The sequence below is a fragment of the Drosophila guanche genome, unplaced genomic scaffold (genome assembly GCF_900245975.1).
Source record: "Drosophila guanche unplaced genomic scaffold, DGUA_6, whole genome shotgun sequence".
Classification (NCBI taxonomy): domain Eukaryota; kingdom Metazoa; phylum Arthropoda; class Insecta; order Diptera; family Drosophilidae; genus Drosophila; species Drosophila guanche.
In genome coordinates this window covers 4,206,207-4,230,746 of record NW_022995749.1, presented here as the reverse complement: position 1 = coordinate 4,230,746, position 24,540 = coordinate 4,206,207, and the positions used below count along the sequence as shown (strand labels likewise).

At 35.2% G+C, this 24,540-nt stretch overlaps 6 protein-coding genes and 1 long non-coding RNA gene across 13 annotated transcripts; 4 read left to right on the top strand and 3 right to left on the bottom strand.

Moving 5' to 3' along the window:
• Positions 1 to 95: 95 nt before the first annotated feature.
• Positions 96 to 1,074, bottom strand: LOC117585303. Its single transcript, XM_034274732.1, has 2 exons — positions 916 to 1,074; positions 96 to 782 (listed from the first exon to the last, which is right to left on the bottom strand). The coding sequence occupies exons 1-2, from the start codon at positions 977 to 979 to the stop codon at positions 145 to 147; spliced, it is 702 nt and encodes a 233-aa protein (XP_034130623.1). The 5' UTR covers positions 980 to 1,074; the 3' UTR covers positions 96 to 144.
• A 495-nt stretch (positions 1,075 to 1,569) lies between these two features.
• Positions 1,570 to 2,850, top strand: LOC117584989 (protein lin-7 homolog C). Its single transcript, XM_034274216.1, has 4 exons — positions 1,570 to 1,710; positions 1,771 to 2,037; positions 2,430 to 2,563; positions 2,686 to 2,850. Exons 1-4 carry the CDS (start codon positions 1,674 to 1,676, stop codon positions 2,833 to 2,835), a joined length of 588 nt encoding a protein of 195 aa, XP_034130107.1. The 5' UTR covers positions 1,570 to 1,673; the 3' UTR covers positions 2,836 to 2,850.
• A 565-nt stretch (positions 2,851 to 3,415) lies between these two features.
• Positions 3,416 to 13,728, bottom strand: LOC117584988 (protein unc-13 homolog 4B). Of its 5 annotated transcripts, none has more exons than XM_034274214.1 (15): positions 13,685 to 13,728; positions 11,198 to 11,456; positions 8,311 to 8,651; positions 7,581 to 7,628; positions 7,132 to 7,291; positions 6,058 to 6,878; positions 5,694 to 5,908; positions 5,346 to 5,623; positions 5,191 to 5,281; positions 5,061 to 5,134; positions 4,623 to 4,988; positions 4,308 to 4,565; positions 4,079 to 4,248; positions 3,619 to 3,797; positions 3,416 to 3,561 (listed from the first exon to the last, which is right to left on the bottom strand). In XM_034274214.1, the coding sequence occupies exons 1-15, from the start codon at positions 13,711 to 13,713 to the stop codon at positions 3,470 to 3,472; spliced, it is 3,381 nt and encodes a 1,126-aa protein (XP_034130105.1). In that variant the 5' UTR covers positions 13,714 to 13,728; the 3' UTR covers positions 3,416 to 3,469. The 5 variants fall into 5 exon arrangements, with proteins under 5 accessions (XP_034130105.1, XP_034130102.1, XP_034130103.1 ...); XM_034274211.1 differs by lacking the exon at positions 13,685 to 13,728 and adding an exon at positions 12,830 to 12,997; XM_034274212.1 differs by lacking the exon at positions 13,685 to 13,728 and adding an exon at positions 12,475 to 12,548.
• LOC117584990 lies at positions 13,086 to 13,865 on the top strand. The gene is made up of 2 exons (XR_004573892.1): positions 13,086 to 13,284; positions 13,398 to 13,865. It is a non-coding gene; the product is annotated as an uncharacterized LOC117584990 (long non-coding RNA).
• An 832-nt stretch (positions 13,866 to 14,697) lies between these two features.
• On the top strand, positions 14,698 to 17,592 carry LOC117585167 (dolichyl-diphosphooligosaccharide--protein glycosyltransferase subunit STT3B). The gene is made up of 5 exons (XM_034274508.1): positions 14,698 to 16,188; positions 16,300 to 16,490; positions 16,632 to 17,102; positions 17,234 to 17,432; positions 17,489 to 17,592. Exons 1-5 carry the CDS (start codon positions 14,797 to 14,799, stop codon positions 17,558 to 17,560), a joined length of 2,325 nt encoding a protein of 774 aa, XP_034130399.1. The 5' UTR covers positions 14,698 to 14,796; the 3' UTR covers positions 17,561 to 17,592.
• A 1,004-nt stretch (positions 17,593 to 18,596) lies between these two features.
• Positions 18,597 to 20,346, bottom strand: LOC117585517 (glucoside xylosyltransferase 1). 3 transcript variants are annotated; one of them, XM_034275021.1, is made up of 4 exons: positions 20,168 to 20,346; positions 19,957 to 20,069; positions 19,443 to 19,740; positions 18,597 to 19,324 (listed from the first exon to the last, which is right to left on the bottom strand). In XM_034275021.1, the coding sequence occupies exons 1-4, from the start codon at positions 20,180 to 20,182 to the stop codon at positions 18,665 to 18,667; spliced, it is 1,086 nt and encodes a 361-aa protein (XP_034130912.1). In that variant the 5' UTR covers positions 20,183 to 20,346; the 3' UTR covers positions 18,597 to 18,664. The 3 variants fall into 3 exon arrangements, with proteins under 3 accessions (XP_034130912.1, XP_034130915.1, XP_034130913.1); XM_034275024.1 differs by having other exon boundaries at positions 19,957 to 20,077; positions 20,180 to 20,345; XM_034275022.1 differs by having other exon boundaries at positions 18,598 to 19,324; positions 20,180 to 20,346.
• A 644-nt stretch (positions 20,347 to 20,990) lies between these two features.
• LOC117585501 (U3 small nucleolar ribonucleoprotein protein IMP4) lies at positions 20,991 to 22,262 on the top strand. Its single transcript, XM_034274999.1, has 2 exons — positions 20,991 to 21,218; positions 21,545 to 22,262. The coding sequence occupies exons 1-2, from the start codon at positions 21,032 to 21,034 to the stop codon at positions 22,237 to 22,239; spliced, it is 882 nt and encodes a 293-aa protein (XP_034130890.1). The 5' UTR covers positions 20,991 to 21,031; the 3' UTR covers positions 22,240 to 22,262.
• Positions 22,263 to 24,540: the final 2,278 nt, after the last annotated feature.

The following is a 24,540-nucleotide window of genomic DNA, read 5'->3' as shown; positions in this document are numbered from 1 at the left end:
GTGAGCATACATTCTTAAGTCGTTCGACGCCTTATTCAACAAAATATAATCCACTTATTTATATATAAATTAAAATATGTATATTGCATAGATTGTTCTTTTGACAATTTCTTTATTTTATATCAATTTTTTTATGGAAAATGTTTAATTATCTTTTCGTTGCCGTCGTTGAAGTTTACGTTCCAAGTCGCGCATTTTAGGCTTCTTACTATAACCCTGGACTGAAATATTCATGCCACTTTCGGTATCCATACCTTCATTTAAGCCAACATTTTTTGTTTTAGAATCTAAACTGAAATCGTCATGGGTGTTAGACAGCTGTTTTCTAAACATTGCGGCACTTTGAGTAGCACGAGCTCTATGGTGGGAAGGAGGTAACCACGATACGGTTTGTGATGTAGGATTGAAAAAGTAAAATGATTTACAACCAGAATCATAGACCTTTTTCCAACCTGCCTCTATCGGATATTTTCGAAGTAATCTTTTAAAACGACGAAGATACTTTTGACTTGGTTGGGAGTGTGTGCTCGTCCATCTATTAACGCAATAAAGTGAGCACTTGTGCCAAACATTGTATTTGTTGGGACAAAGTTTATATCCATGATGTGACTCCGTTACACCGATTCGTTCTTTAATACGGTGTAACCAAAACTGTTCGTCTGGTTTCTTGCGTTTGATTTCCAAATTGTTGTCATCTCTGTATACGTAAGGGATATTTGTATCCTCATCATCATAGTTCTCTGCAATAATTTCTTCGATTGCTTCGGATATCGACGTTGAATCTGTAAAATATTGTTATTGTTATTGAACACATGTATACATATAGCAATGGAGCATAACAAATCTGGTTGAGGTTTGAGGCCTAACTCACTGTGCAATTTGGAAATATGTAGGTATATTTAGGTAGAGGCTTACCACTTTGCTTATTTACAAGTCCACGCTTTTTTAAGCGATTCAAAAGAAGAGGCGGTAAACTCATTTTAATTAAATTGTATTATAAAGCCACAGATAACTTATGTTTCATTAGTGTAAGAGATTAACGAATTGTGGTTGAATGTTTATCTGAAATATTGGTGGTATTCGTGAATGTGTTCCTAAATTGCAACTGTTTTTCGGAAACAGTAAATCTTTTTTGGAATTAGCAGGAACGGAACTTGGGGTATAGCAGCTTGAAAATTGCTATATAATTCAATAATTTTCATAATAATAATAATAGTTGGAAGTACCAACAAAAAAAGGAATACAATGCGAAAATGTAAGCAATATCTGATATGAAAAACTGAACACTGTCAGCAGGTGGAGCACAATACTTAAACACATTATATATGTTATGTTGCAGAGAGCAAGAGAACAGAATGGACACAATATGTTCATCGTTTAGGTCCAGAAATATAAATAGTTTGTACAAGAAAATGTTCTGCCGCTCACAACCAAAATGCTTAATTATCAATAATAATTTTAATTATGAAAAGTAAACAAATGAAATCATTAATCATACCCTACGCGTTCCATGTAGCACTGTCTCAAATCGACGCCACAGTACGACGGTAGCTTGACATTGCTAAGCGTTATGGGATGAAAGTTCTATTTTTAGCATTTAGCTATCAGGTCACATTATTTTCAGAAGAGAATAAGTTAATTTAAAGATTCATACTTTTAAAGTTAATGGAAATATGGCAGACGTCGTGGAACCGCTGACCTTGTCCAGAGGTAATTTGTTAATATAGTTGCTTCAAAGACTGTTTATAAGTATTAAATTCCTTTATTCAGATGTAAAACGATCAATAGAGCTGCTGGAGAAGCTGCAAGCGAGTGGGGACTTTCCAACAACCAAACTTGCTGCTTTGCAGAAGGTGTTAAGCTCAGACTTTATGACTTCGGTCCGAGAAGTTTATGAACACGTATATGAAACAGTTGACATCCAAGGTTCACATGATGTTCGTGCATCTGCGACAGCTAAAGCAACCGTTGCTGCTTTTGCAGCCAGCGAGGGTCATGCGCACCCCCGAGTAGTCGAACTGCCGAAAACTGAAGAAGGTAAGTGGGCTTCAATGTCCTAAATATGTTCATATATACCAGTATGTACATATGTATGTACTTTGAATGGATAAATAGGGTCAATACAAATAATGTCTACTACACTATCACGCTTTTAGCAAGTGGAAGGATTCTGAAATTTCATAAACATATAAAATGACGATGGCACTCGATTGCTATTTTCGGATAGCTAACAGTGTAACTTATCTTATACTTTTATATTTATCCATATAGGCAGGCATAAATGGCTGGATTGACGTTCTGTTAAAAAGATCAATAAGATATATACCCATTGGGGTTAGAAACGTTACAAACGTTTCTGACCACTTCCTTTTTGACGTCACTCTCATATTTATAAGTATAGTTTGTTATCTTTATGAATTCTATTACAGGATTGGGGTTCAACGTAATGGGAGGCAAGGAACAAAATTCTCCAATATACATATCTCGCATCATACCGGGAGGAGTTGCGGATAGACATGGAGGTCTCAAAAGAGGCGATCAATTGCTGTCAGTCAATGGTGTGGTATGTTAAAAATCTCTTTGTGTAGTTCTTACAAATGTTTGTTGATTGATAGATTGTCGATCAAATCTTGTAAAACTATAGTATTATCTAATGGTTATCTATGAAATTATGTTTCATTTCAGTCGGTAGAAGGAGAAAACCATGAAAAGGCAGTGGAATTGTTAAAGCAAGCAATCGGTTCAGTGAAGCTTATTGTTCGTTACACACCAAAGGTTCTTGAAGAGATGGAAATGCGTTTCGATAAGCAACGTAATACACGCCGTCGGCAATAATCCATTTTAACCAAAATATTTTAATTTATTTATTTGTGTTTGAATCAAACCTCAATGTTATTACTTTGAAACCTTTGTTGATTATTGCTTGAACACAAGGACTCCAATCAAATGTTTCAAAAATATGATGTTTATTTTTACTGAATAACTTATCACATGTATGTTCGTATTAATATAGCTTAATTTGTTGTCCCGCCTTGTAATAAATAATTTACAGCCAAACAAAATTGTCGATTTTGGATCTTGCATAATAGTTTAATAATATAGATATAATTTATATACTTATATACTTACTGCCTTTGCATATCTTTTGTATGCATCAATTGTATGCGCCTATTAAAAAAGTCGTATTTATAATGATTTAATTTTACTTCCATCTAGATTCGAATAATGTATGCACAGCTCTAGTATTTCGATTTCATGATACCCATATTGTGGGCGGCCATATTCTTTGCTTTAATTCACAATTAGGCCGACTCGATCCCAGAATTTCTTCCGGTAACCTAATGAACGTTTTCAATGTCCTGTCGAACTCTGGAATACTAAGCCTAAGGTTATGTTAATAAAAGTATTTGTTTTCAAATGCCACATTTATTTTGATCTTTAAAATCAAATTTTAAGACAATGTTGCATCTTAGGAATACGATTTGTTTTTCAATTTTTTTATGAAGTCCTTAGCCTGTTTATCGCCTTGTCTAAACTCCAGAGCACGTAGTGTATCGGAATCTAAAATAAAACAGTTTTATATTATGTACGTACAGGTTTTGAAGTAAAACTAGTAACCTGTATACTCTGGGCGAGACAAGTTCATAATTATTTGTTCTCCTTCAGATTCCCTGAGATCTGTGAATGATATATAGCATTCTCCTATGTACTGACTCGACATGCCAAATAGATCCTTATCTTTTACACTGAACAAGATCAAGCTATCTCCTGCGGCCAGCTGCTGCTCATTCAAAATTCTAAAGAAAAACAAACAAAAATCAATACAAAAAATAAAATAAAATAAAATACTGAAGAAATAAATATATGTATGTAAATTAGAATACTACAAACATAACATTTCCCGCTTCGAACCAAACAAACATTTTTTGTCCCAAAAATGGGACATAAATATATTTTTTTAATTTCTAGATTAAATTTAAAGCCCAAAATCTATCGGATTTGGTTCGAAGAATAACTAAAAAGTTAAATTTTACTGAGTAATGTAATCTAAGACTTTTCGGAAGGTCTTTGTACTTACATACAAAATTCCTGATCGTACAGTGGAAAACAATTTTTATGGTGAACAGCTGTTTTAACTGGTGATACACCATTGAATCGAATTGTGGGCATGAAACTAGCTTTAATAAATGAATCGACCAAGCCATTTGAGTCCATTGGAAGCAAATTGCGCGCATTTAAAATGGTAAGCTTAAAAAGAAAAAAACGTATAATTTTTTGTTTAATAGTCTTATAGTTATTTTACTTACTAATAAACTTGAATCTGTAAACTCAGCCCTAATGGTAAGTTGGCCAAAGGGTGATAAAGGTTGATTTTTTTGATATTCCAAACGCTCAATATAATATTGATGAATAAGATCTGCTGTTTCAAGGGCATACGCGTCCAGCCTAATTTTAATTGTAGACAAAATGTCTACGTCCGTTTCAACGTTACCCATTTTAAAACAATAAATCATTGTCTGAAGAGTTTCCTTTAAATTTTTGAAATATGCTGGTGGCCGTCGTTTCTATAAAATATAAAACTTAATGGAAATTGACAGATATCTATCGGAAAGAATACTTACATCAAGATTTGATTGAATTAGGTCATACAGTATTATTGATAGTTCTGACCAAATGCTTTCCAGTATTCTTCCAAAGTTAACTTCGTTAAGTGTGTTGTAGAGAGTATCCAATGAACTTTCTAAGTACATCATCAGCTGGTCCATTGAATTTGAGTCCTTATGAAGGACTTCCGCACCTTCGGCCAAATAGAGTTTCATTGGGGGTGCCATTTTATGGGCAACAATTTCAATGAGCTCAACAATTTGATTGCGTTCGGTGTCTAATGCATTTTCAATAACAGCATGAATAGTAGATGAGCATCTGTCAGCCTCTAAATTTGTGCGATATTCTCCCAGTTTTTGGATGACATTGTCGATGCCAAGTTCCTAAGTGACGCGAATACAGGACAATTTATCGTAGTTAAGGCTATAAATCTTCCAGGGTATAAAAAGCCTTACCTTTATGAAAGATGGTAAGCTCTGGCGGATGTAATCCATATTGTTAATAGCTAAGCACCACTCCTCTGATAGAACTAGCGGGTAAAAAAATAAATAAATAAACGATAAACCTTTCTTGTAAATTGCTTACTGAACATCTTGTTATTATCCCCGAGTTTAGTTAACTTTTCGACTCTTTGTGACATTCTTTGAGCGTAGAAAATGCAGCATCGACATAGATCCTGTTTAGAAATAATAAATACTCCGTTTAGAATATGCGTTTTATATGTCTGGTTAAGATCTTACATTAACAATTTTAGCTATAAATGTATAGGAGCCCTCAACTTCTGGCCAATCAAGTTGCTGCCAAAATATTTTAATTTGATAAAAAATTGAAAGAGTATCCACGGCAGAAGAGCTGTATTTTACGGTTTCGTCAACCGCAACCAGCTGATCGAGATCTATTGCTTTCTGGATACGATTGAGGGCCTTTATTATTGAAATGTCAAGCCAGTGTGTCACACCTGTCTCAAACCATTGATAAAATCCACTCATTTCCAATTCGTCGGTACACAGTGATTCTCCTATAATATACAAATACATATATCAAAACTTCACAACGAAGCTATAAAAAGTTTTAAAATAAAGTTTTACCTAGTTGGACGTATCGCTTGAGCACCAAATAAAGTTCAAACAATGTTGTTCCCATATTCAAATTATCGATTTTCGGCAAATATTCGAATTGATCGTCTGGCACATCCAATCTTTTAATGTTATTGCAAACGTCTTTGACAATTGATTTACAGATATCAGTTAGCTTTGAGTCGTATAACAAATAAAGGATGGCGGAATAGTTTAATTGAATTTTGCTGGAATTAATAATGCAATACAATAATTAAAATCACTTTAGCCGAAAAGGAAGTTTTTCTAAAAATGAGCTTGAACGCTCAATAGAGGATTTCTTAAATCAATTAATTAAATCAATCAATAATTATGAAATTTTTTTTTAAATACTTACTGGTAAAACAGTTTATCGAAATATTCCATTGCACGTTGAAGGTCAGACCGGATCATTTGAATAAGTTTAATGATATACTGAAGTTTTTCTTCATCAGTTTCATTATCTGATGAGTATTTGCTACCCTCTACAATATGTTCCAGCCATTCTTTCGTGCCGGTATTAATAGCATCTATTATGGCAGAATCAATATTGCATATCTTATTCGCATCGTCTCTATGAATCCAACCATACACAGACGTTGGAAAAAGATCTACTGTCACCGGAACTTCATAAACTTTAACTTTTCCCAAAATATCTAGAACCTCGCTTACAGCTCTTGTTACGTTCAGATCACTGACGTTTTTGTATCGTATCTTTCGTATCACTGCAAAACAAGAGGGAAGTATACGCCTTACTCCATCCCAATAAGTAGCAAGATCTTCCGAATCCTTCTGCATACAGCTAATTACTGGAGTCAATATGTCCAGTATAGAATTAAATAGTGAAAAATTCAGTTTGTGAGTTTCATGTATTATACTATATGCGTGCCATTGGCTAATGGCGCAATCCACAGGACTCAATCCACTTTGAACGGCATGTTGGGATCGGATAATTTCAGCGTTTGAACTAAATTTTCCACTCCACCAAAAATACGCCACTTGCGAGGTTTCCAGCTCATACATCAATAAAAGCTTTAGTAAATTTTTATGCTCCTGCACGGCCACGCTTTTGTTCTTTTCAGCGCTTAGAGTGAGATTTACCAAAATTGATCCTCGACTTCGAGCTTTGTTTCCTTTTTCTAGATTATACCATACTGTTAGTCCACAAACTGGAATAGACTAATTAAATTAAAAACCGTGAGTAAAATAAAAATTATATAAATAATATACAAAATAAATATAACGGTCACATACTGCTCCGGTACGATGTATAAAAGTAGTGACACTGCGTTAGTTGCACAACGTTCCTTCTCGTTTTTTTTTGTTATTTCACAGTGCAGTGAATAAGTTTGACAGAATCACCAAAATAACATGTGCGCCATGGACTTCCAGATTCAACGCATACAAACAATGTAGGGATACTCATACATACCTTGAGTGTAATTGCTGCTCGTCCTATTAACTCGTTATCATGTTTTCCTGAAGAGGCGGTAACAGCTATTTCCTTCATTAATTTACTAAGCCCTTTTACACCTTTCACATCCATTATTTTGTTAACTTTTTCCTTAACCGTTTCTGCAGCATCAAAGTCCCTAAAAATAAAAGTTTGAATGAAAATAAAATGTTAATATTACCGAAATTGATGCAATATAATTGTGCAATATATTTTGCCACTGGTTTAAACAGTAGGAACGCGAAAGCAAATGCACGGAAAGTCGTTTGAGGGTACATTTTAGGGTTTACCAAAAGTTAACAAAGTAAATGTTCAGTTTATATCCATGACAAGCGAAAGTTTGTAGTTTCAGGTACGATATGATAATGATAGCTATAGCGATCAGCTTAAGACTGATGTAGGGCCAAGAGGTGTTGGTGTATACGTACCAAACTTCGACTATTAAGACTTCTTCACGGGGATTTTCAGCTATTGGTCTATAAATATAAAACAAAAACAGTTTATTACTATAAGAGGCATTTATTATGGGATAGTTCATATCGTTAATATGTATGAATGTGATATTGGCTGTCAGTCATTGGCTCAAAACGGCTAACGGGTTGAATCGCAATAACTGTACTCTCGAGCTGGGGTAAGAATGCTTCGTGCTGAAGGTCCCTGAACCGGTGCGCCCTAGCATACTGCTCTACAGTGCAAGGATCAATAACGAACAGTCCCTGCCGTAACTGAACATTTGTTTACAAATGACACTTGGTCCAAGTCGAGCTACAAGACAGATTTCTAATGGATCTCCAGAAGAAGGTCTACCCATGAACAAAACTTTAGGCAGTGCCATGACATATGTCACAATGAAACCTGCGGAGCCGGATACGATACGAGCCTAATTTCGATAGAAGGTGACCTAGGTGGAGGAGAGCAAAAGCCATCATCAAGATCAACCTCGTTCTGAGCGAGGACTCTCTGGAATTCCTGAAGGAAACGGACGGAAGAGTGGACTATGGTCATATCTATTAGATTCTCAAATAAATGTGAGATCGGCTGTTTTTTAGCCAAAACTAAGAAATTAATCTGCAGTGATGAAGATATATGTATATATATATTACAGTTATAGAGGAAAAATGTTAACAGATACATTTTATATTCGTAAAAAAAGCTTACAATGAAAAGTGCTCCTCCCATATTGGATTTAGTGTAGCGGGCTTAACAGATGAGTTGTAGCGATGTGAGTTCTTTGATTCCAAGTACAATGTAACAAACGGATCAGATAGGCCGTTTGAATCCTTTGACAGCAAATTCTCGGCCTTTATAATCTCTATGTTAAGTCTAACATTTGGCGGCTCTTTCCGCCTGGCGACATCGCAAATTTCCAAATGCGTCGAGTTCGGTATTTTAAAGGCATCTTGTACAAATCCAACAAGACTTTCTATGCGTCCTTCGTTATTTTCGCATCCAATATTATTATAAATTTCAAATAAAATTTCCTCGTACAGATCTTCAACCTGCAAGACATTTTTTAATAAATGATTATATGGTTTCATGGTTTCAATGGGAGCGGTCACCAGCAAAATGTTTAATACATCATCTTTACACATTGGACGTGTTCACCAGGACAACTTAATCTCCGATCCATGATCCATTGCATCGATCTGCAAAAACTTTTGTCATTTCAGCTGGTACCACTATGATATTTTCGAAATCGAACGCAGCAGCAGCTGTTTATTTTCAACACTTTCCCACAGCAAAGACAGGAATTTGACATTTGCTACTTCCACTGTAAAATGTTATGCACTGCATAGATAGAGTTCTAGTTCTAGAGTTCGTTAGTCTGTGAGGATTTTTTTAGTAGTCAAATTTTACCATAAGAAATATAAGTACATAAACAAATAAGCAATAACATACTCAACTGATTGTTTACTTACAGTCATTGAGTGGCAAACAGCCTTCGCATGAGAATCAAGTAAATGCTTGTGCACGCCCCGCAAGTGCTGACTTGATATGCTGCCATTTCTATTCAAAATGCACATTCGTTTTTCATGTGGGTCTTTTAATGATTGCGTTGATGCAATTTTTCTCATTTGTTTCTTCTCTTTCCATTCACGTGGAAACGTTAAAGAACTCATATTTAAACTGCGGCTGGACTTTAAGTGTGCATATTGGAAAATATGAATTATTTAGATCCACTTGGATTAAAAATCTCCGCGTTTCAAAATATTAAACCAAAAAAACCAAAATCACCACCTTCGTTCAATCTTCATGCAATGTACATATAGATACAAAAAGATTGCGTCCCCAAGTACAAAAGCGTTCAACGGTCTCAACAGTATTCGCCAGATCCGAAATATCTTGACGTTGACCATGAGAAGAAAAACAAATGAGAGCGCTTTAAGCGACATACCAACTGTAAAACACCCAGTATTTGGATACATACTAATACTGTTCATACATATGTATGTATAAACAAATTAAACTATCTTATCAGAAGTTAAAGTTCCACGGAAACGTAGGGGTTGAAGTTATCCGATCCCAGGTGGATTGGTTTAGGTTTCTTTCCACATTTTGTTAAAAGTTACAAAATATTATCCAATATAATATATTTAAATAATACATTTATTATTGAAATCAACTGGATTGTCAGCATCTTCCTGGAAGAATGGACACAAGAAAATTCTTAGACCTAACACTATTATTAGGGAGTTACAACACATTCAACATATATGGTCACTCGGTGGCTATACATTTGTATACATAAAATATACCCTTCCGTTCTTAATGTGCCAGGTATTCTAAGTATACTCTCAATACGATTATATATTTTTGGATGTACAAACAAACATATGAATATGTATGTGTGCATGCGAAAACAATTTCGAATCGAACGGGGAACAATTTTTCAGTGTGGAAGGCAGAGGATCGGTTCAGTTTTTTGTGTTTAAAAGGCATAAAGAATACACATTATAATTTGTACATGTATGTTTTAAAGTACGGACAAGTTAATTTCTTTTCTTGCCCATTGTATGCTGATTTATGTATAAATATAGAACGATGTTATAAGTACATACATATGTATGTACATAAATAAATCTTTGTATTATGCATTAAGCTTCTCCGGAAATGTATTTTTTGATTAACTTGTACAGATTAAACTCCGAAATTTACAAAGAAAATATGGCAATATACCTGGTAATCATATTGGTAGAAACATATATATATATATAGATTTTGAACGGATGTTTGCAATGCAGAGATAAAAGAACCATGGCCGGCCACGACAAGTTTATGTAAATATGCATGTGCACCGTGTCATATATTTAAAGATTTGACTAAAGACCAGTACACAGGTCAGCTTTATTTTTTGTTGATAAAAAGCGCCATATATTTGGCTCGGGGAAGAGTGTTTGACCAGATGTGGTCAAATATATTTTTTATCTCCTTACAAAGTAATGAAAAGTAGAATTAATAATTTATTATTCATTAAAAATAACTTTTCTTCATTGTTGAACTTTTTAAGACATGTAATGTGTACCTTAAAGTCCCAGTTCTCAGATAAGCTTAATTTTCTGTCGACGGAATCAGTGATGATATTCGTATGGAAAAGGTAAGAAATAATCCCTGTGTTTTGTTCAGCCACTAACCACGCATTATAATATACATATGTAGCTGTGCCAGTTCTTACAAGCGAAAGTTAAGCCAAACCCGGGCTCGAGCGGTAAAAACACATGCACACATACATTTCCAGCAGCCTGGGGTACGCATACCGCAGATTCAACGGTAACGTTTCGTTTGTATGAACTGGCACTTCTATATACTGTATCGCTAGTGCCAAAGAAAATCTATCAAATTCCGTCATTATGCTTTATAATTTAATACCAATAAATATAAAAACCTACATGTGCCACCTTACTCCACGCCTTATTCTTTAACCAGGAGACCTTTTCTATTACAGCTAATACATCCAGAGATCAAACAAATTTCTGTGAGCCCCAGCCGATGCGCCGAAGCACACCCAATCGAATTTAAAGGGGTTGTACGATATTTATATACTTACATTCATTACAGTTCCAGAATCAAAAACTGCATCACTAATATCATTTGTATCACTTTGTAAATCACTTTCCTCCTCAAATGTGTCAATACTGGGATATTCCGCATGATTAGGTTTCTCTATAATCAAATCGATTTCTTCTGTTTGAATATCCTCTTTTGAAGTCGACAATGGTGTTTTTAAAATGTTTTCATTTAACTGAGATTTCTGTCGTAAAAGCGAACCGAATTTTTCGAAAAACCCATCGTCTCCATCCTGTAACCTAAGAAATATAAATTGAAATATACTTGTAAATGCAAACGACACAGATTTGTTCTCTATGATTCCTATAAAATAAGTACGAAATTAAATATTACAGTTTTTTTATTTTATGAGTAAGACTACTGTGCAATGGTTCCCTGGACGTACGGAAAGCCTTTAACACTGCTCGCTGGCAAACGGTGCTGGCTTTGGACAGTCAGGAAGATGTGGCATATTAACTCCTATATCAAAAAATTCGTCACAGGGAATGGACATTTTAGGGATAACCTATACAGGTTCGAGCACGAAAAATACCCTGCATGTCCGGAGTGCGACTGACAGATAGAAAACGAGTACCATTTTCATAAGCTATTACCAAGACAAGACAAAACCATAAGAGCGCTAAAAAATAACATCGCATTAATTCCTGTGTCTTGCACGCAAATACATTTGCAGCAGCTGGCTGGGGTATGCATACAAAATGCTTGTATAAACTCACACATCTATATAAGATATGGTGTTCTCGATCAGTGCTAAGCAGCTGAGAATCAGCCATTGAGAAAAAGTTGACCAGTGCAATTTTCTGTTTGGGTTAAGTTTTTGTTGTTGCTTGTATGTTTCTTTGACAGAAAAGCGTAGAAGAGGAAGGGAGACAAGATGAATCTCTTAAATTTCACATACTTAAAATTTCTACAACAATTTTAATTTCCATATTCATTTCATTTCATTCCAAAATTAAAATAATGAAGCTACATATTTCAAATAATTCAAATAATAACACAATATCGCGCGCAACATACACACATATGTACACCCGGCTTAACAAGTGGCCTCGGCAAACATAAAAGAAAGCATGGGAGCTCTGGTAAGAGCGGCACAAAAAATAGTTGTCCTATTCTAGTGCGCTCAGCTCAGCTCAGATAAGTTTTGTTTGATCTTTCTGTGTTTTCTTAGCATTCCTAATCTACAAATTCTAACGGAATGTGATAATATCCCATTCTTGTTAAAATAGATATTTTTCTGCTAATATACATACATACAAAGTCAAGTAGATATGAGTAAACGTAAACACTCCACTGACCGATATACAAACATACATACATATGTGTACAAATATACATATGTGTGAGTCACATTGTAATTTCTTTATTTTTTAAGCTATAATATATGAAGTCAACTAGAAAGGTACGGACCGATAAATGTGAAAATACGTGTGTTTGTACATATGTATGTGGCGTAAGATCGGTACAGAACGGATCCCAATAACTTTCATAGTTATGTATACATATGTACATATTTACACAATGTCTGCATAATGGGGCACTAGTCAATTTACATACTCTATGTACATACATGTGTATGTAGATATATTTTACATTTGTACACTGAACTTACTGATGCTCGTGCTCTGTTGGTGGGTTCATTTTGAGTTCGTGCAATTTAACGAAAAAACCTTTCCACATTTGTTCCTCGTCCATTGCAATGTTTATAAGTCACAGAGGAACAACAGCTAAGAATGAAAGACGAGTATGCACTAACGTTGAAGACTAACTGGTACAAAACCTGTGATGATTCAAACTGAGCTGCTCTCAGATTCAGATATGTACATACATATAGCATATAGTATGTATTTCTATTTTTCGTTTAAACTCACAAGTTCCACTATGAACTTACTAATACTTAAAAACATGTGGATAAATATGTGTGTATGCATATGTACATATATGTTCATACAATCGAGTTTACTAGTCAAGCAACGGATCTCATATCGTAGTCAGAAACATAAACAGGATATCTGTACATACGAAAATGTATGTATGTACATATGTATGTATGTTTGTATGCATGATGTAAGTAGCATTTAAAAGAATGATTAATCCTTTCGGGGGATTTTTTGTTGTTGATACGTTCGTATAATCAATACAAACAAATGAACGTTTTCTTATACTATTGTGTTTTACAGATCCAGGTGCCGAAACATGTTTAATGAAGGGATTTCCTCCCGTCTATTACATTTGTATGGATGGGATATACTTAAGAACGTCCGTCTTTGCATTCGGCTTTAGAAAATTCTATTATTATTTGTTATCACGGAACATCCATACATACATACATATGTACGTAATCTGAAACTACTTTTAGATAACCCAGAGTATCTTAGCGCCTCAATAATTTGTTACGGTTTTCATATCCATAAATCCTTTTAGTCTATGTAAAGAACAATCAGAATTATGTATATTTAAGACTTACATTTTAAGTTTTCGCTTCGTTTTGGACATATGTCCATACAGTGTGCAGACTAAAGTATAGTGGTATAGTATGGTGTTTATGTAGGTAAGAGAAAAAGGGAAGCGTCGATTGTGTATAAAGTTTATAAATACTTATGTACATATGTATATAATAAATCAGCAACGATTTGTTCCGTTTAAAATTCAATAGTAGCCGCCAAGGCAATTTAAATGCTGTTTGGGTTTTGTGCATGGTTCAAAATATAAAACGAGAAGGAACGTTGTGATACGCGTTTGTACGAGTCGCAACGTTTACAACCGGTACTCAGTCAGTATATTTTATGTACAAATGTACATAAAAACATGCGTATATATTTTTGTTTTTGTTTTTTTAATTACAAATTTTTCTTATAGTATGTCTTCAACTTTACGATTCAGGGTGTGCGAGCGAGACGGAATGAGTAAGAATATGTAGAGCTACTGAAGGGGGTTTCATCATTCTGGCGATAATAATGTTCCAATCTGATCCTTATTCGGGTATCTAATACATACATATGGCCATTCTTTACGGTACTTCGTTTTTAGTTCTGCGCGAAATTCTGAAATATACTTGTATCATTGATATCACAGTAGTCTGGATGCGAAACTTGGTTGCTCTGGCTCTAGCCTTAGCTAATATTATCCTAAAAATTGTGATCTGAAATATATAAATTAATATAAAACATAGTAAAACACTCACTTTTTCACAAATTGCTTAAACGAAAAAAAGGAACGATCGGGAAGCGGTTCTGGTTTCAGGGAAAGACAAAAGATAAAATAATCTGCCCCACAGAGGCTAACTGGGTTATTAACATATCATATAGAAAGAATAATCTGAGGCACAGAACATGATATGTCGATCGGCAATCCCAAAAATACCCCAAACTGTTTTACATCGAGTTTATCAAATAAAATGAGTACCATTATCGTATCGTTTGGAGATGGTTGTCAATCGAATAGAATGTATCGATAAAAATGCACATCTGTGAATATATGTAGACAATCTTACCGGTGATTTTTAGACTACGTGTCTAAATAGAAAATGTGTGATTGACCGGTTTTAAGTTTTAAATTTTGTCTGGTTCGCATTAAGATATGAATCGAACGCCCAAAATGTTAAACAGCAAGGTTGCTGGGTACAGCAGCCTCATCACGTTTTCAATTTTATTGATTGCCTGGCTAGCCGGATTTTCTTCACGCCTCTTTGCTGTCATACGATTTGAATCAATTATCCACGAGTTTGATCCGTGGTTTAATTATCGAGCCACGGCGTACATGGTGCAGCATGGATGGTACAAGTTCCTGAATTGGTTTGATGAACGAGCTTGGTATCCACTGGGACGTATCGTTGGTGGAACCGTATATCCAGGATTAATGATAACATCTGGAGGAATTCATTACCTTCTCCACGTACTCAACATTCCTGTCCATATCCGTGACATTTGCGTATTTTTGGCACCGGTTTTCAGTGGCCTAACATCGATATCCACATATTTATTGACAAAGGAGCTATGGTCGTCTGGAGCTGGATTATTCGCTGCAAGTTTTATAGCAATTGTGCCCGGCTATATTAGCCGATCAGTGGCTGGATCGTATGATAACGAGGGAATAGCCATATTTGCGCTTCAGTTCACATATTTCCTATGGGTACGCTCAGTGAAAACAGGATCCGTGTTCTGGTCGGCAGGAGCTGCAATTTCGTACTTTTACATGGTTTCTGCTTGGGGAGGATATGTATTCATCATCAACCTAATTCCCCTGCATGTGTTTGTACTACTGATAATGGGAAGATACTCGCCGCGTCTGTTAACCAGCTACAGCACATTCTACATCCTTGGACTACTATTTTCCATGCAAATTCCCTTTGTTGGATTCCAGCCAATACGCACCAGTGAACACATGGCTGCACTTGGCGTATTCGTCCTTCTTATGGGTGTGGCTACGTTGCGCCACTTGCAGTCTGTGTTATCGCGACACGAATTTAGAAAGCTATTTTTCGTCGGCGCATTGCTTGTAGGGGCAACTGTATTTATCGCAGTAGTTCTACTAACGGTCTTTGGCGTTGTTGCACCATGGAGTGGGAGATTTTACTCACTTTGGGACACTGGCTATGCGAAGATTCATATTCCCATAATTGCGTCTGTATCGGAACATCAGCCAACCACATGGTTCTCATTTTTCTTCGATCTGCATATTCTTATATGCGCTTTTCCCGTTGGTGTCTGGTATTGCATCAAACATATTAACGATGAGCGAGTTTTTGTTGTGCTTTATGCCATAAGTGCCGTATATTTCGCCGGAGTAATGGTGCGCTTAATGTTGACCCTTACACCTGTGGTATGCATGCTTGCTGGGGTGGCGTTCTCCGGATTGTTGGACGTCTTCTTGCAAGAAGATTCTTCAAAGCGTATGGGCAGTGCCATGAGCACCATTCCGGAAACCGAGGACCAAGAAGACTCTGTAGAAAAGAAAACGTTATATGATAAGGTAAATAATTGTTAATATGCCCTTTCTAATAGGCCCCTTTCTCATCCAAATATTTCCTTTTTTTAATACCTAAATCTTGTATATTACAATTATTCAAACTATCACTTTCAGGCTGGAAAATTAAAGCACCGAACTAAACCAGACTCACCGCAGGATAATGGAATAAGCTCAAATTTAAAAAGTATTGTAATTTTGGCAGTTTTAATGCTGTTAATGATGTTTGCTGTGCACTGCACCTGGGTAACGAGCAATGCGTACTCCAGCCCGTCCATTGTTCTTGCTTTCCACAACAGTCAAGATGGGTAAGTAATATGATGTTCAAGTTTTTCTGGCCATTTCTTGTAATAGTACAGTCTGATATTAATTGATACTTTGTATATTTGGTTTATTTAATTTACTAAATTACTAACATTTACTTTTTAAATTTGTACCATTTTTTTCAGATCTCGGAATATCTTGGATGATTTTCGTGAGGCATACTACTGGCTTTCCCAAAATACGGCTGACGATGCAAGAATAATGTCGTGGTGGGATTATGGATATCAGATAGCGGGAATGGCAAACAGAACAACTTTAGTGGACAACAATACATGGAATAACAGTCACATAGCACTAGTCGGAAAGGCAATGTCTTCTACTGAAGAGAAGTCCTATGAAATCATGACATCTCTGGATGTGGATTACGTTCTTGTAATATTTGGTGGCGTCATAGGGTACTCTGGTGATGACATAAACAAGTTCCTTTGGATGGTTAGAATTGCCGAGGGAGAACACCCCAAAGACATTAAAGAAAGCGATTACTTTACGGACAGAGGCGAATTTAGGGTTGATGCTGAAGGCGCTCCAGCCTTGCTTAACTGCCTTATGTACAAGCTGAGCTACTACAGATTTGGAGAGCTAAAACTCGACTATAGGTGAGTATTGACAATTCCCGTAGCTAAGAATTACAATTTGACCATCACAGAAGATCGCTTGATCACATAACGTACCACTTGCTTACCTTTAGTCTGTAATACATATATTTAAATGTAATTTTTATTTACAGAGGACCATCTGGATATGACCGAACTCGGAATGCAGTGATCGGAAATAAAGACTTTGATTTGACTTATCTCGAAGAAGCGTATACTACAGAGCACTGGTTGGTGCGTATATACAGGGTTAAAAAACCATTCGAGTTCAATAGACCTTCTTTGAAGGGCAACGAAAGAGTTTTCCCCCCAACAAACTTTATATCTAGAAAGGTAAGTTTCTAACTCTACACAGAAAGCAATATAATAATGAATATTCCGTTTTCCAGAACTCAAAACGTCGCAAGGGCTACATTCGCAACAGGCCGGTTGTCGTTAAAGGGAAAAGAACTTTGAAATAAACTCTAAATATAATTGAAAGAATATATCGCCAGTCTATGTTTTGTTAATGACACATGCTGAATGTGGCTATTCCTTGCTACCCAAAATGTTACTTCAAAACATAAAGTAATATATTGTTAACATCCCATTCTAAAAGAATTCACGCACTTAAAAACAAAATTATCATAAATTGTCCAGTAAGTTGGTACGTTGTTTGGTACAACAGCGCTAGTTTCTATTCAACTTTATTTAGTAATGAAAATAGGTTCGTAAATAAAACACAAACAATGCCAGAATGTATTATTTCATCAAAGAAATGTTTGAACTAGAGATGGGCATGGACAATTTTGTAGTGAAATACCACTCATACTACTGCCTAGCAACTCAAATCAATCCGTGACATAATGGTCTCTAAGGGATTTGTAGGTTTGCAGGGTTGCTCGACTATAAGTCGATGAATCAGAGGCAGATCTGCCCAGTTGTGATAGAATTTATTTGGTGATACAGGATCATCTGCTGCACTCCTAGAATGGCCGAGTCGAAATATCAATGGTTTGTCTACAGTTTTTGAATGGTTGAAAATGGATCCATCGTTGAATCATTCAGCAGTTTGTTAAGTATTGTATGTGGGGAAAAAACGTCTCGGTTTCGAAGTATGTACAGAGCATTGCGTGTAAAAACGATCTACAACAACCTTTCGGTTACCTGAACTATAAGACTCATTAGCCCACAGCACGGAGAAGGCAGTACGTGCAGAGCTCATTAAAATTTATTTACACATATCGAAGTAACAGTTTTGAAGCTCAATGGCGTCAAGTAGCGATATTAATCATAAGGTGGAGCGCACATGGGAAACCTTTATGTGCACCACAAGTAAACATATGTACATTCCACTTCTTTTGCGCAGCTAAGTGCCAAAAATAATCCGAACCAGAATTAAACAATCATTTTATTTCAGACTTCAAGTTCCTTAGTTTCGTGTTGTTTTCATAAAAATGTATTTTCTATTTAGGAATGTATTGAACTTTCGAGACTTAACTATATTGTGTAAACAGTTTTATAAAAATGTTTTATATTTATATTTTACTGTTTTATCTACTTATGGATAATCTATGCTATGTCCCTTAATAGCTATTGCCAAAGAGTTTAGTTGCTATTTTCAGCACTTCTGTTGAGATCTTTCCGCAGCTGGATTCATTTACCGATTTTCGATTTAAAGCCTCTCGTAGAGGCATTAAAAAATTGGTATTTGCATTTGATCCAAGCTGATAACTTTCCATGGACTCGTAAATAATTTTGAAAAGTGGTTGCCTGTCGGCATGAAAATATCCCCGATTACCGTGTATCAATTTAACGCTGGAGTCTGTCATGTTACAAATGCTCATATACATGCAGTGATCTGGCCGATAGTTATATTCACAGGGCATTACGAAAAGTTTATCAGGATAATAATAAAAAAGTATATTTATAATGTCTTGATCGCCCCATATAATACGCAGCTTGTACTCTTCATGTATAGATAAGATATGTTTTTCCCAATTAAATTCTCGCATTCGTGTCAGATTCATTAACATGACGCCGGAGTTCACACCAAGGCGGCCATAGAATGGATGACGTGCAAATCGGTTGTACCATCCTATGTTTTCATTCTCGTGTTCGGGCGTCAATGCTGCAATTTGGCTGTCATTAAACTTTTTAAAAAAGTTCCATATGTCTGATATTGGTGACAAAAACAATATATCCGTGTCAACATATAGCAATGAGTCCACATCAGTCAACAAAGACTATAAAATGAGAAAAAAAAGGTTAGTGTAAATGGTTAAATAAAGAGTCAATTTAGATATTGTATTCTATGCATCCTATGAATATATCCACAGTCCGCTCGTCGATCTTGGGACTTACCGGTAAAAATAGACGCTGGGCGGCACAGGGCTTGAACAGATTCTTCCATTCAATCTCATTTTGACTGGGAAAGTTCAAGGGTAAAATGTCAAAATCAAATAACGCTGGTAGAATACTTTTCCAGTCTGTTAACTTTTCTCTTAGTTCATCATCTTTTTCTTTCTCAGTAAAAATCAAAAATTTAAGATACTCTTGTTCGTAATTAAAAAGGATTGCCGATTTGATCATAACAAGCGTCTCTTGCACTCGTTGGCCACAACAGACTACTACGATATAGAAAGGTGTCCTTGCAGGTTGCCTGTTTAATAAAAGAGGTAATAAAATGTACAGGAGATTATTTTATGACAATAATTTTCATATGTTTAAAGAAAACGAATCGTTAATTAATTATTAAAGAACCTATCAATGATCCAAAAACGGTCCTGATTTATAAACAATATCGTCGCTCTAGCTATGTTTCTAAGTTTCTAAACTATATAAAAGTACATTTAAATACAAGATTTTTTTTACATACACATTGTTGCGACTCAATAACATTCCTTTATGATCACATGAAGGCCGCTGATGAACGAAATATATAAGGATCCCTATTCCAATTAGGCACAAGAAACACATATGAAGGTGGAGCTGTAATACTTAGCAATCTAGCATTCAATCCGTTTCAATAACAATGCACTACTCATTAAAGTATGCATATAATTACTTAGCCAATAATTTTGGCATACAATTTTATTTACCATGTTAAGAATTGTTATAAGATATACATGTACAGAAACGAATTCACACGGCTTCCATTCAGTATACTAGAAATATAGAACTTCCACATTAATAATGAATAAAATAAAAGATTTAAGGTGTTTGTTTATAATATGCACAGTGGATTAGTGATGCAAAATATAGCTTGCGAAAAATCGATTGTACCATCGATACAATCGATGGTTGTAAAACAGACGAACATACATAGGTTGTTTCCATACATTATATATGTAGATGTTCCAGTTCATAAAAGTGGAACGTCACAGTTCACTCAGTTCACTTTTCTCTGAATTAAGATTGCTTAAGATTAACTATTGCTTGAGCATAGTTTTGTACGCAACACATTTGCCATTGTACTTATGTGTTGCTTGGTTGATTTGCTGAACTGCGCTAAAAAGAACATTGTTTGGGGGGTTGGAAAAAAGCATGAGAAGTTATCAATGTTGAATTTATTTATTGCTCAATAAGCTATTAGTAGCTCATTAGAAAAGTTCAATACTTATGTTAGGTGAGAAAGGAGGCACCAGGTCTGGGAAAAACTTAAAAGGAGTCAGCTGTTTTCTTTATGGATGTCCGAATAAACGAAACTTTGACCCAATATAAATGCTTGTGCGTTAGCTCGTTAATTTAAATATCGACCGACCAAAAGCGGCCGACAAAACTAGAAATTGCAACATTTTCGTATGAATCGAGTAGAATTTTATGCATCTGCTTGTGAAGTGGTCGAACATGGATACCCACAATATATGACTCTGGTCTTCTCGTCCCTCTCAATATTTGGTCACACTGATAACGATAAGTGACAGTCGCACGTGGTTGGAAAAATAGTAAACATGCTACGAAAACAAGCCAGACAAAGAAGGGAATATTTATATTCAAAAGCGCTAAGCGAACGTGTTAAATCCAAAAAGAAGGCTCAGGAGAGTATCGTTCAAAGTTTAGACCAAAACAAAACGGTAAACTCGCCGATTATAAAAAAAGGCATAGATGTATACAGCTCTCTAAAGTACGATGATAAAGGTATGTTACACATAGTGAACACTATATGAACACTTATACTCTTTTTAAAGAATTTTGAAAACATATGTAAATATGTTTGGATATTGATCAGCTCCAACATGTACATATGTATGTAGATAGGCTACTTCTCCAATGATCATATGAGTGCAAAAAAATATGTATGTAAATATATTTATGCGTGTTTTTGCTGATCGAGTATTCGGGCCACATTGAATATCCATAAGCAAGAGTGTAAACTTTAATAACCGTTTAATATTATACTAAATTACATTAATTTTAGAAATGATTTCGAATTTTTTATTAAAATAACATTAATATTTTTCCAGGAATTGAAATCCGCTCTGCAAATGATGAATACGATCACGCTGGTGACCAGGATCCAAAAATAATGTTGACGACATCACATAACCCTTCATCAAGACTAAAAATGTTTATGAAAGAACTTCGTCTGATTTTTCCAAATGCTCAACAAATGAACAGGGGAAAATATCAGTTGACTACGCTTATGCACGCTTGTCGTGCAAATAATGTAACTGATTTTATGATTGTACATGAGCATCGGGGCATACCAGACAGTCTAGTAGTTTGTCATCTTCCTTATGGTCCAACCTCATTTTTCAATATATCTGATGTAATAATGCGTCATGATATTCCAGATATAGGACATATGAGTGAGCAAAAGCCTCATTTGATTTTTAATAATTTTCAAAGTCCTATTGGGTTAAGAATTGTACAAGTACTAAAGCACTTGTTTCCCGTACCGAAAGAAAAATCCCAACGAGTGATATCCTTCTTAAACCATAATGATTCCATTATATTTAGACATCATCAGTACAAATATATAAATAGAGAATTGAGTCTCAGCGAAATAGGTCCAAGATTTGTTCTCAAGCTATATCAAATTAAACTCGGAACACTGGAAAATATAAAGGCTGCTGACACGGAATGGGTTAATCGCCCATACTTAAACACTTCAAATAAAAAAAATTGGCTTTCAAATGAATCTGGCTTAAAAAATTAAAGTACAAATAAAAGTTTTCCTATTTAATGCATAAATTACTAAAATATGTAATTTTTAATGGATAAAGTTAAGTTATGGCTGCCCTCCACTACATTAATGCACCGTATATTGTTTTCATTCAGAATTGAGGTTGAGGGATCCACTGCCACTTCCTCGGTGTTACTTTTCAGGGATTTTGAAGACAATTTGCTGGTAAAATGTGTACCTCCAGTGTCGTTCCAATAATTGGTACAGATCTACGATTGAGCATGGTCCTGGTATATGCAGATTTTAATGATGCGTTAAATCGGTTTGAATAAAAACGGTTTTTATGGGTATTAGACCTGGAAGTAACACCTTTCTTTACGGCGCTAGTGAAGGGTAGGGCTCTGTCTTTTTCACTCACTAGTCATCCAATTGAACTACTCAACAAGATTCTTACTTATCAAACCAATCAACATTTTCTGGTAAATTTGGGACTTTGAAAGTGTTAAATGAAATTTTTTGAAAATTTTGAAAATTTATTTGCTGCGGCTATTCCCCATTCGCTCCAGCAGGTCCGGATAAAAAAGTAGTGACGCGTTTACAGCGGTCTGACAACGTTCCTCTTCGTCTTAAATATTTTCTTAACGGGTATTGCTTATATTTTAATGCGTTTCTTTGAATTCCTTTAAGCTGCTAAAGGCAGATGAAAGATGGACCAAACAACTTTTTAGCTTAACCTAAACGTAGCTGAAATACTTTACTTTTATTGTTTTCTTTTACTATTATCTAAGGTAAGATAGATGATTATTGAATAAAGTTCTTCTGACACCTATGAAACTATCTAAAAATTAGAAAAAAATTGGTTCAATCTCGGCTAACCCGTATGTATGTACATATGTATATTTTTAACGCTTATACACAAGTCCAGAAATTTCGGAGGTTAAAACCATACCGTGTACATAGCTTTATACAGATCTAGTCTAAGACTTCTGGACCTACCATTACTGTAACATGGCAGAATATTCAATGGTGTAATATTTATACACAAGCTCATTCTCGGGATTATGGACGCCCAAATTCTTTTGAGTCAAATCGAAATTGAAGCTCATTACAGTTACAGTTACTTGTTCCTTCCGGCCTTTCCGCTTACGTTAGAAAATTTTGGATACAACTTGTGCCTAAGTACTACCATATTTTATTTTCCTTCTCTTCTCTATTTATATTATTCTTATTAATATACAAGCCTATACATATCAGCTAATTTTTAATAAATACACAATATTTGCATGCTGCACGTCTTTGAATGCAATTTCCATTGCAACTGGGCAGCTGCAAAATCAACCTTACCACCATTTATAGGGCTAATCAAAAAGTACGTATGAATTGAAAAATATTTTTAAAATCTGCCTTATTTTGCTCTCTTTACCACTTGCACTGCGTACGACTGTTTCCAATTCACATCAGAGAAATGCCCATATGCAAGAATAAATATGTACATACATACATATGTACATATGATAGTCTTTGATGGCAAATTCAATTATTAAAGGTAATATATTTGATTTAACATACTAACGCTAATGTTGAAGTTGAAAATGAAATGTTCAAATGAATTCCTAAATTTAGGTTTATAATTTACCAGGTGTTTGATGAACGTAATGTGTGGCAAGGAAGCCAATTAATATAGGGGTATCGCTGATCAGCAGGTATAAAAACACAAAACTGCATATAAACATACATATGTATGTATGTATGTGCAAATAGATGTAGATACTTTAAAATGTGCGCACATTTGTATTAATGATACATCGTTAAAAATCCATTCAGCTCGTTTCAATAATACAATATAACGCCCTACATACATATGCACATGTGTGTACATACATACATATACACACAAAAATATGTGTGCCTTTTTCACCTTTAGATCGCCCTTTTCTAACACCTTTTCTGCGGCTCGATTCCAAGACAGGGCTGCCGCTGCGTTGTCGGCAAGTAAAAAGCGAACAAATGAACGCCGAACGATTATTTAAGGCCAATATCTCTAATTACGGTTCTGACACATAACACAGCAGTTTCCTTTTTAAATTTATGGGTTTCATTATTTAATGTAAACTTAAACTTAAGGCATTGTTCCGCTTTGTACGACAGGTGGTACAGACTAACGTACATACATATGTATGTACATATGTATGAATTTAGTAATGTGCATAGCTAATCGGAAATACGAAGGTCCGTGCACATTCTAGTTAATTCGGATATAGAAATATTAAACAAAAAACAAGACATTTATTTTGAAGTTGCACAAATGAAATAAAAAACAAATATGATCTTTAT

What these genes read in the sequence shown, in the direction of transcription:
- LOC117585501 (XM_034274999.1), top strand. Translation starts at nt 21,032, where the DNA reads ATGCTACGAAAACAAGCCAGACAAAGAAGGGAATATTTATATTCAAAA. An exon ending in TCTAAAGTACGATGATAAAG is followed by an intron (nt 21,219 to 21,544) that starts GTATGTTACACA and finishes ATATTTTTCCAG; the next exon opens with GAATTGAAATCCGCTCTGCA.
- LOC117585517 (XM_034275021.1), bottom strand. An exon ending in TTATTGAGTCGCAACAATGT is followed by an intron (nt 19,741 to 19,956) that starts GTATGTAAAAAA and finishes TTTATTAAACAG; the next exon opens with GCAACCTGCAAGGACACCTT. An exon ending in CCCAGCGTCTATTTTTACCG is followed by an intron (nt 19,325 to 19,442) that starts GTAAGTCCCAAG and finishes CTCATTTTATAG; the next exon opens with TCTTTGTTGACTGATGTGGA.
- LOC117584989 (XM_034274216.1), top strand. Translation starts at nt 1,674, where the DNA reads ATGGCAGACGTCGTGGAACCGCTGACCTTGTCCAGAG. An exon ending in ACCGCTGACCTTGTCCAGAG is followed by an intron (nt 1,711 to 1,770) that starts GTAATTTGTTAA and finishes TCCTTTATTCAG; the next exon opens with ATGTAAAACGATCAATAGAG. An exon ending in TGCTGTCAGTCAATGGTGTG is followed by an intron (nt 2,564 to 2,685) that starts GTATGTTAAAAA and finishes GTTTCATTTCAG; the next exon opens with TCGGTAGAAGGAGAAAACCA.
- LOC117584988 (XM_034274211.1), bottom strand. Translation starts at nt 12,912, where the DNA reads ATGGACGAGGAACAAATGTGGAAAGGTTTTTTCGTTAAATTGCACGAA. An exon ending in CAAGCGATACGTCCAACTAG is followed by an intron (nt 5,624 to 5,693) that starts GTAAAACTTTAT and finishes TGTATATTATAG; the next exon opens with GAGAATCACTGTGTACCGAC. An exon ending in TTATAGCTAAAATTGTTAAT is followed by an intron (nt 5,282 to 5,345) that starts GTAAGATCTTAA and finishes ATTTCTAAACAG; the next exon opens with GATCTATGTCGATGCTGCAT.
- LOC117585167 (XM_034274508.1), top strand. Translation starts at nt 14,797, where the DNA reads ATGAATCGAACGCCCAAAATGTTAAACAGCAAGGTTGCTGGGTACAGC. An exon ending in AGAAAACGTTATATGATAAG is followed by an intron (nt 16,189 to 16,299) that starts GTAAATAATTGT and finishes TATCACTTTCAG; the next exon opens with GCTGGAAAATTAAAGCACCG. An exon ending in GAGCTAAAACTCGACTATAG is followed by an intron (nt 17,103 to 17,233) that starts GTGAGTATTGAC and finishes TTTTATTTACAG; the next exon opens with AGGACCATCTGGATATGACC.
- LOC117585303 (XM_034274732.1), bottom strand. Translation starts at nt 979, where the DNA reads ATGAGTTTACCGCCTCTTCTTTTGAATCGCTTAAAAAAGCGTGGACTT. An exon ending in ACTTGTAAATAAGCAAAGTG is followed by an intron (nt 783 to 915) that starts GTAAGCCTCTAC and finishes AATATTTTACAG; the next exon opens with ATTCAACGTCGATATCCGAA.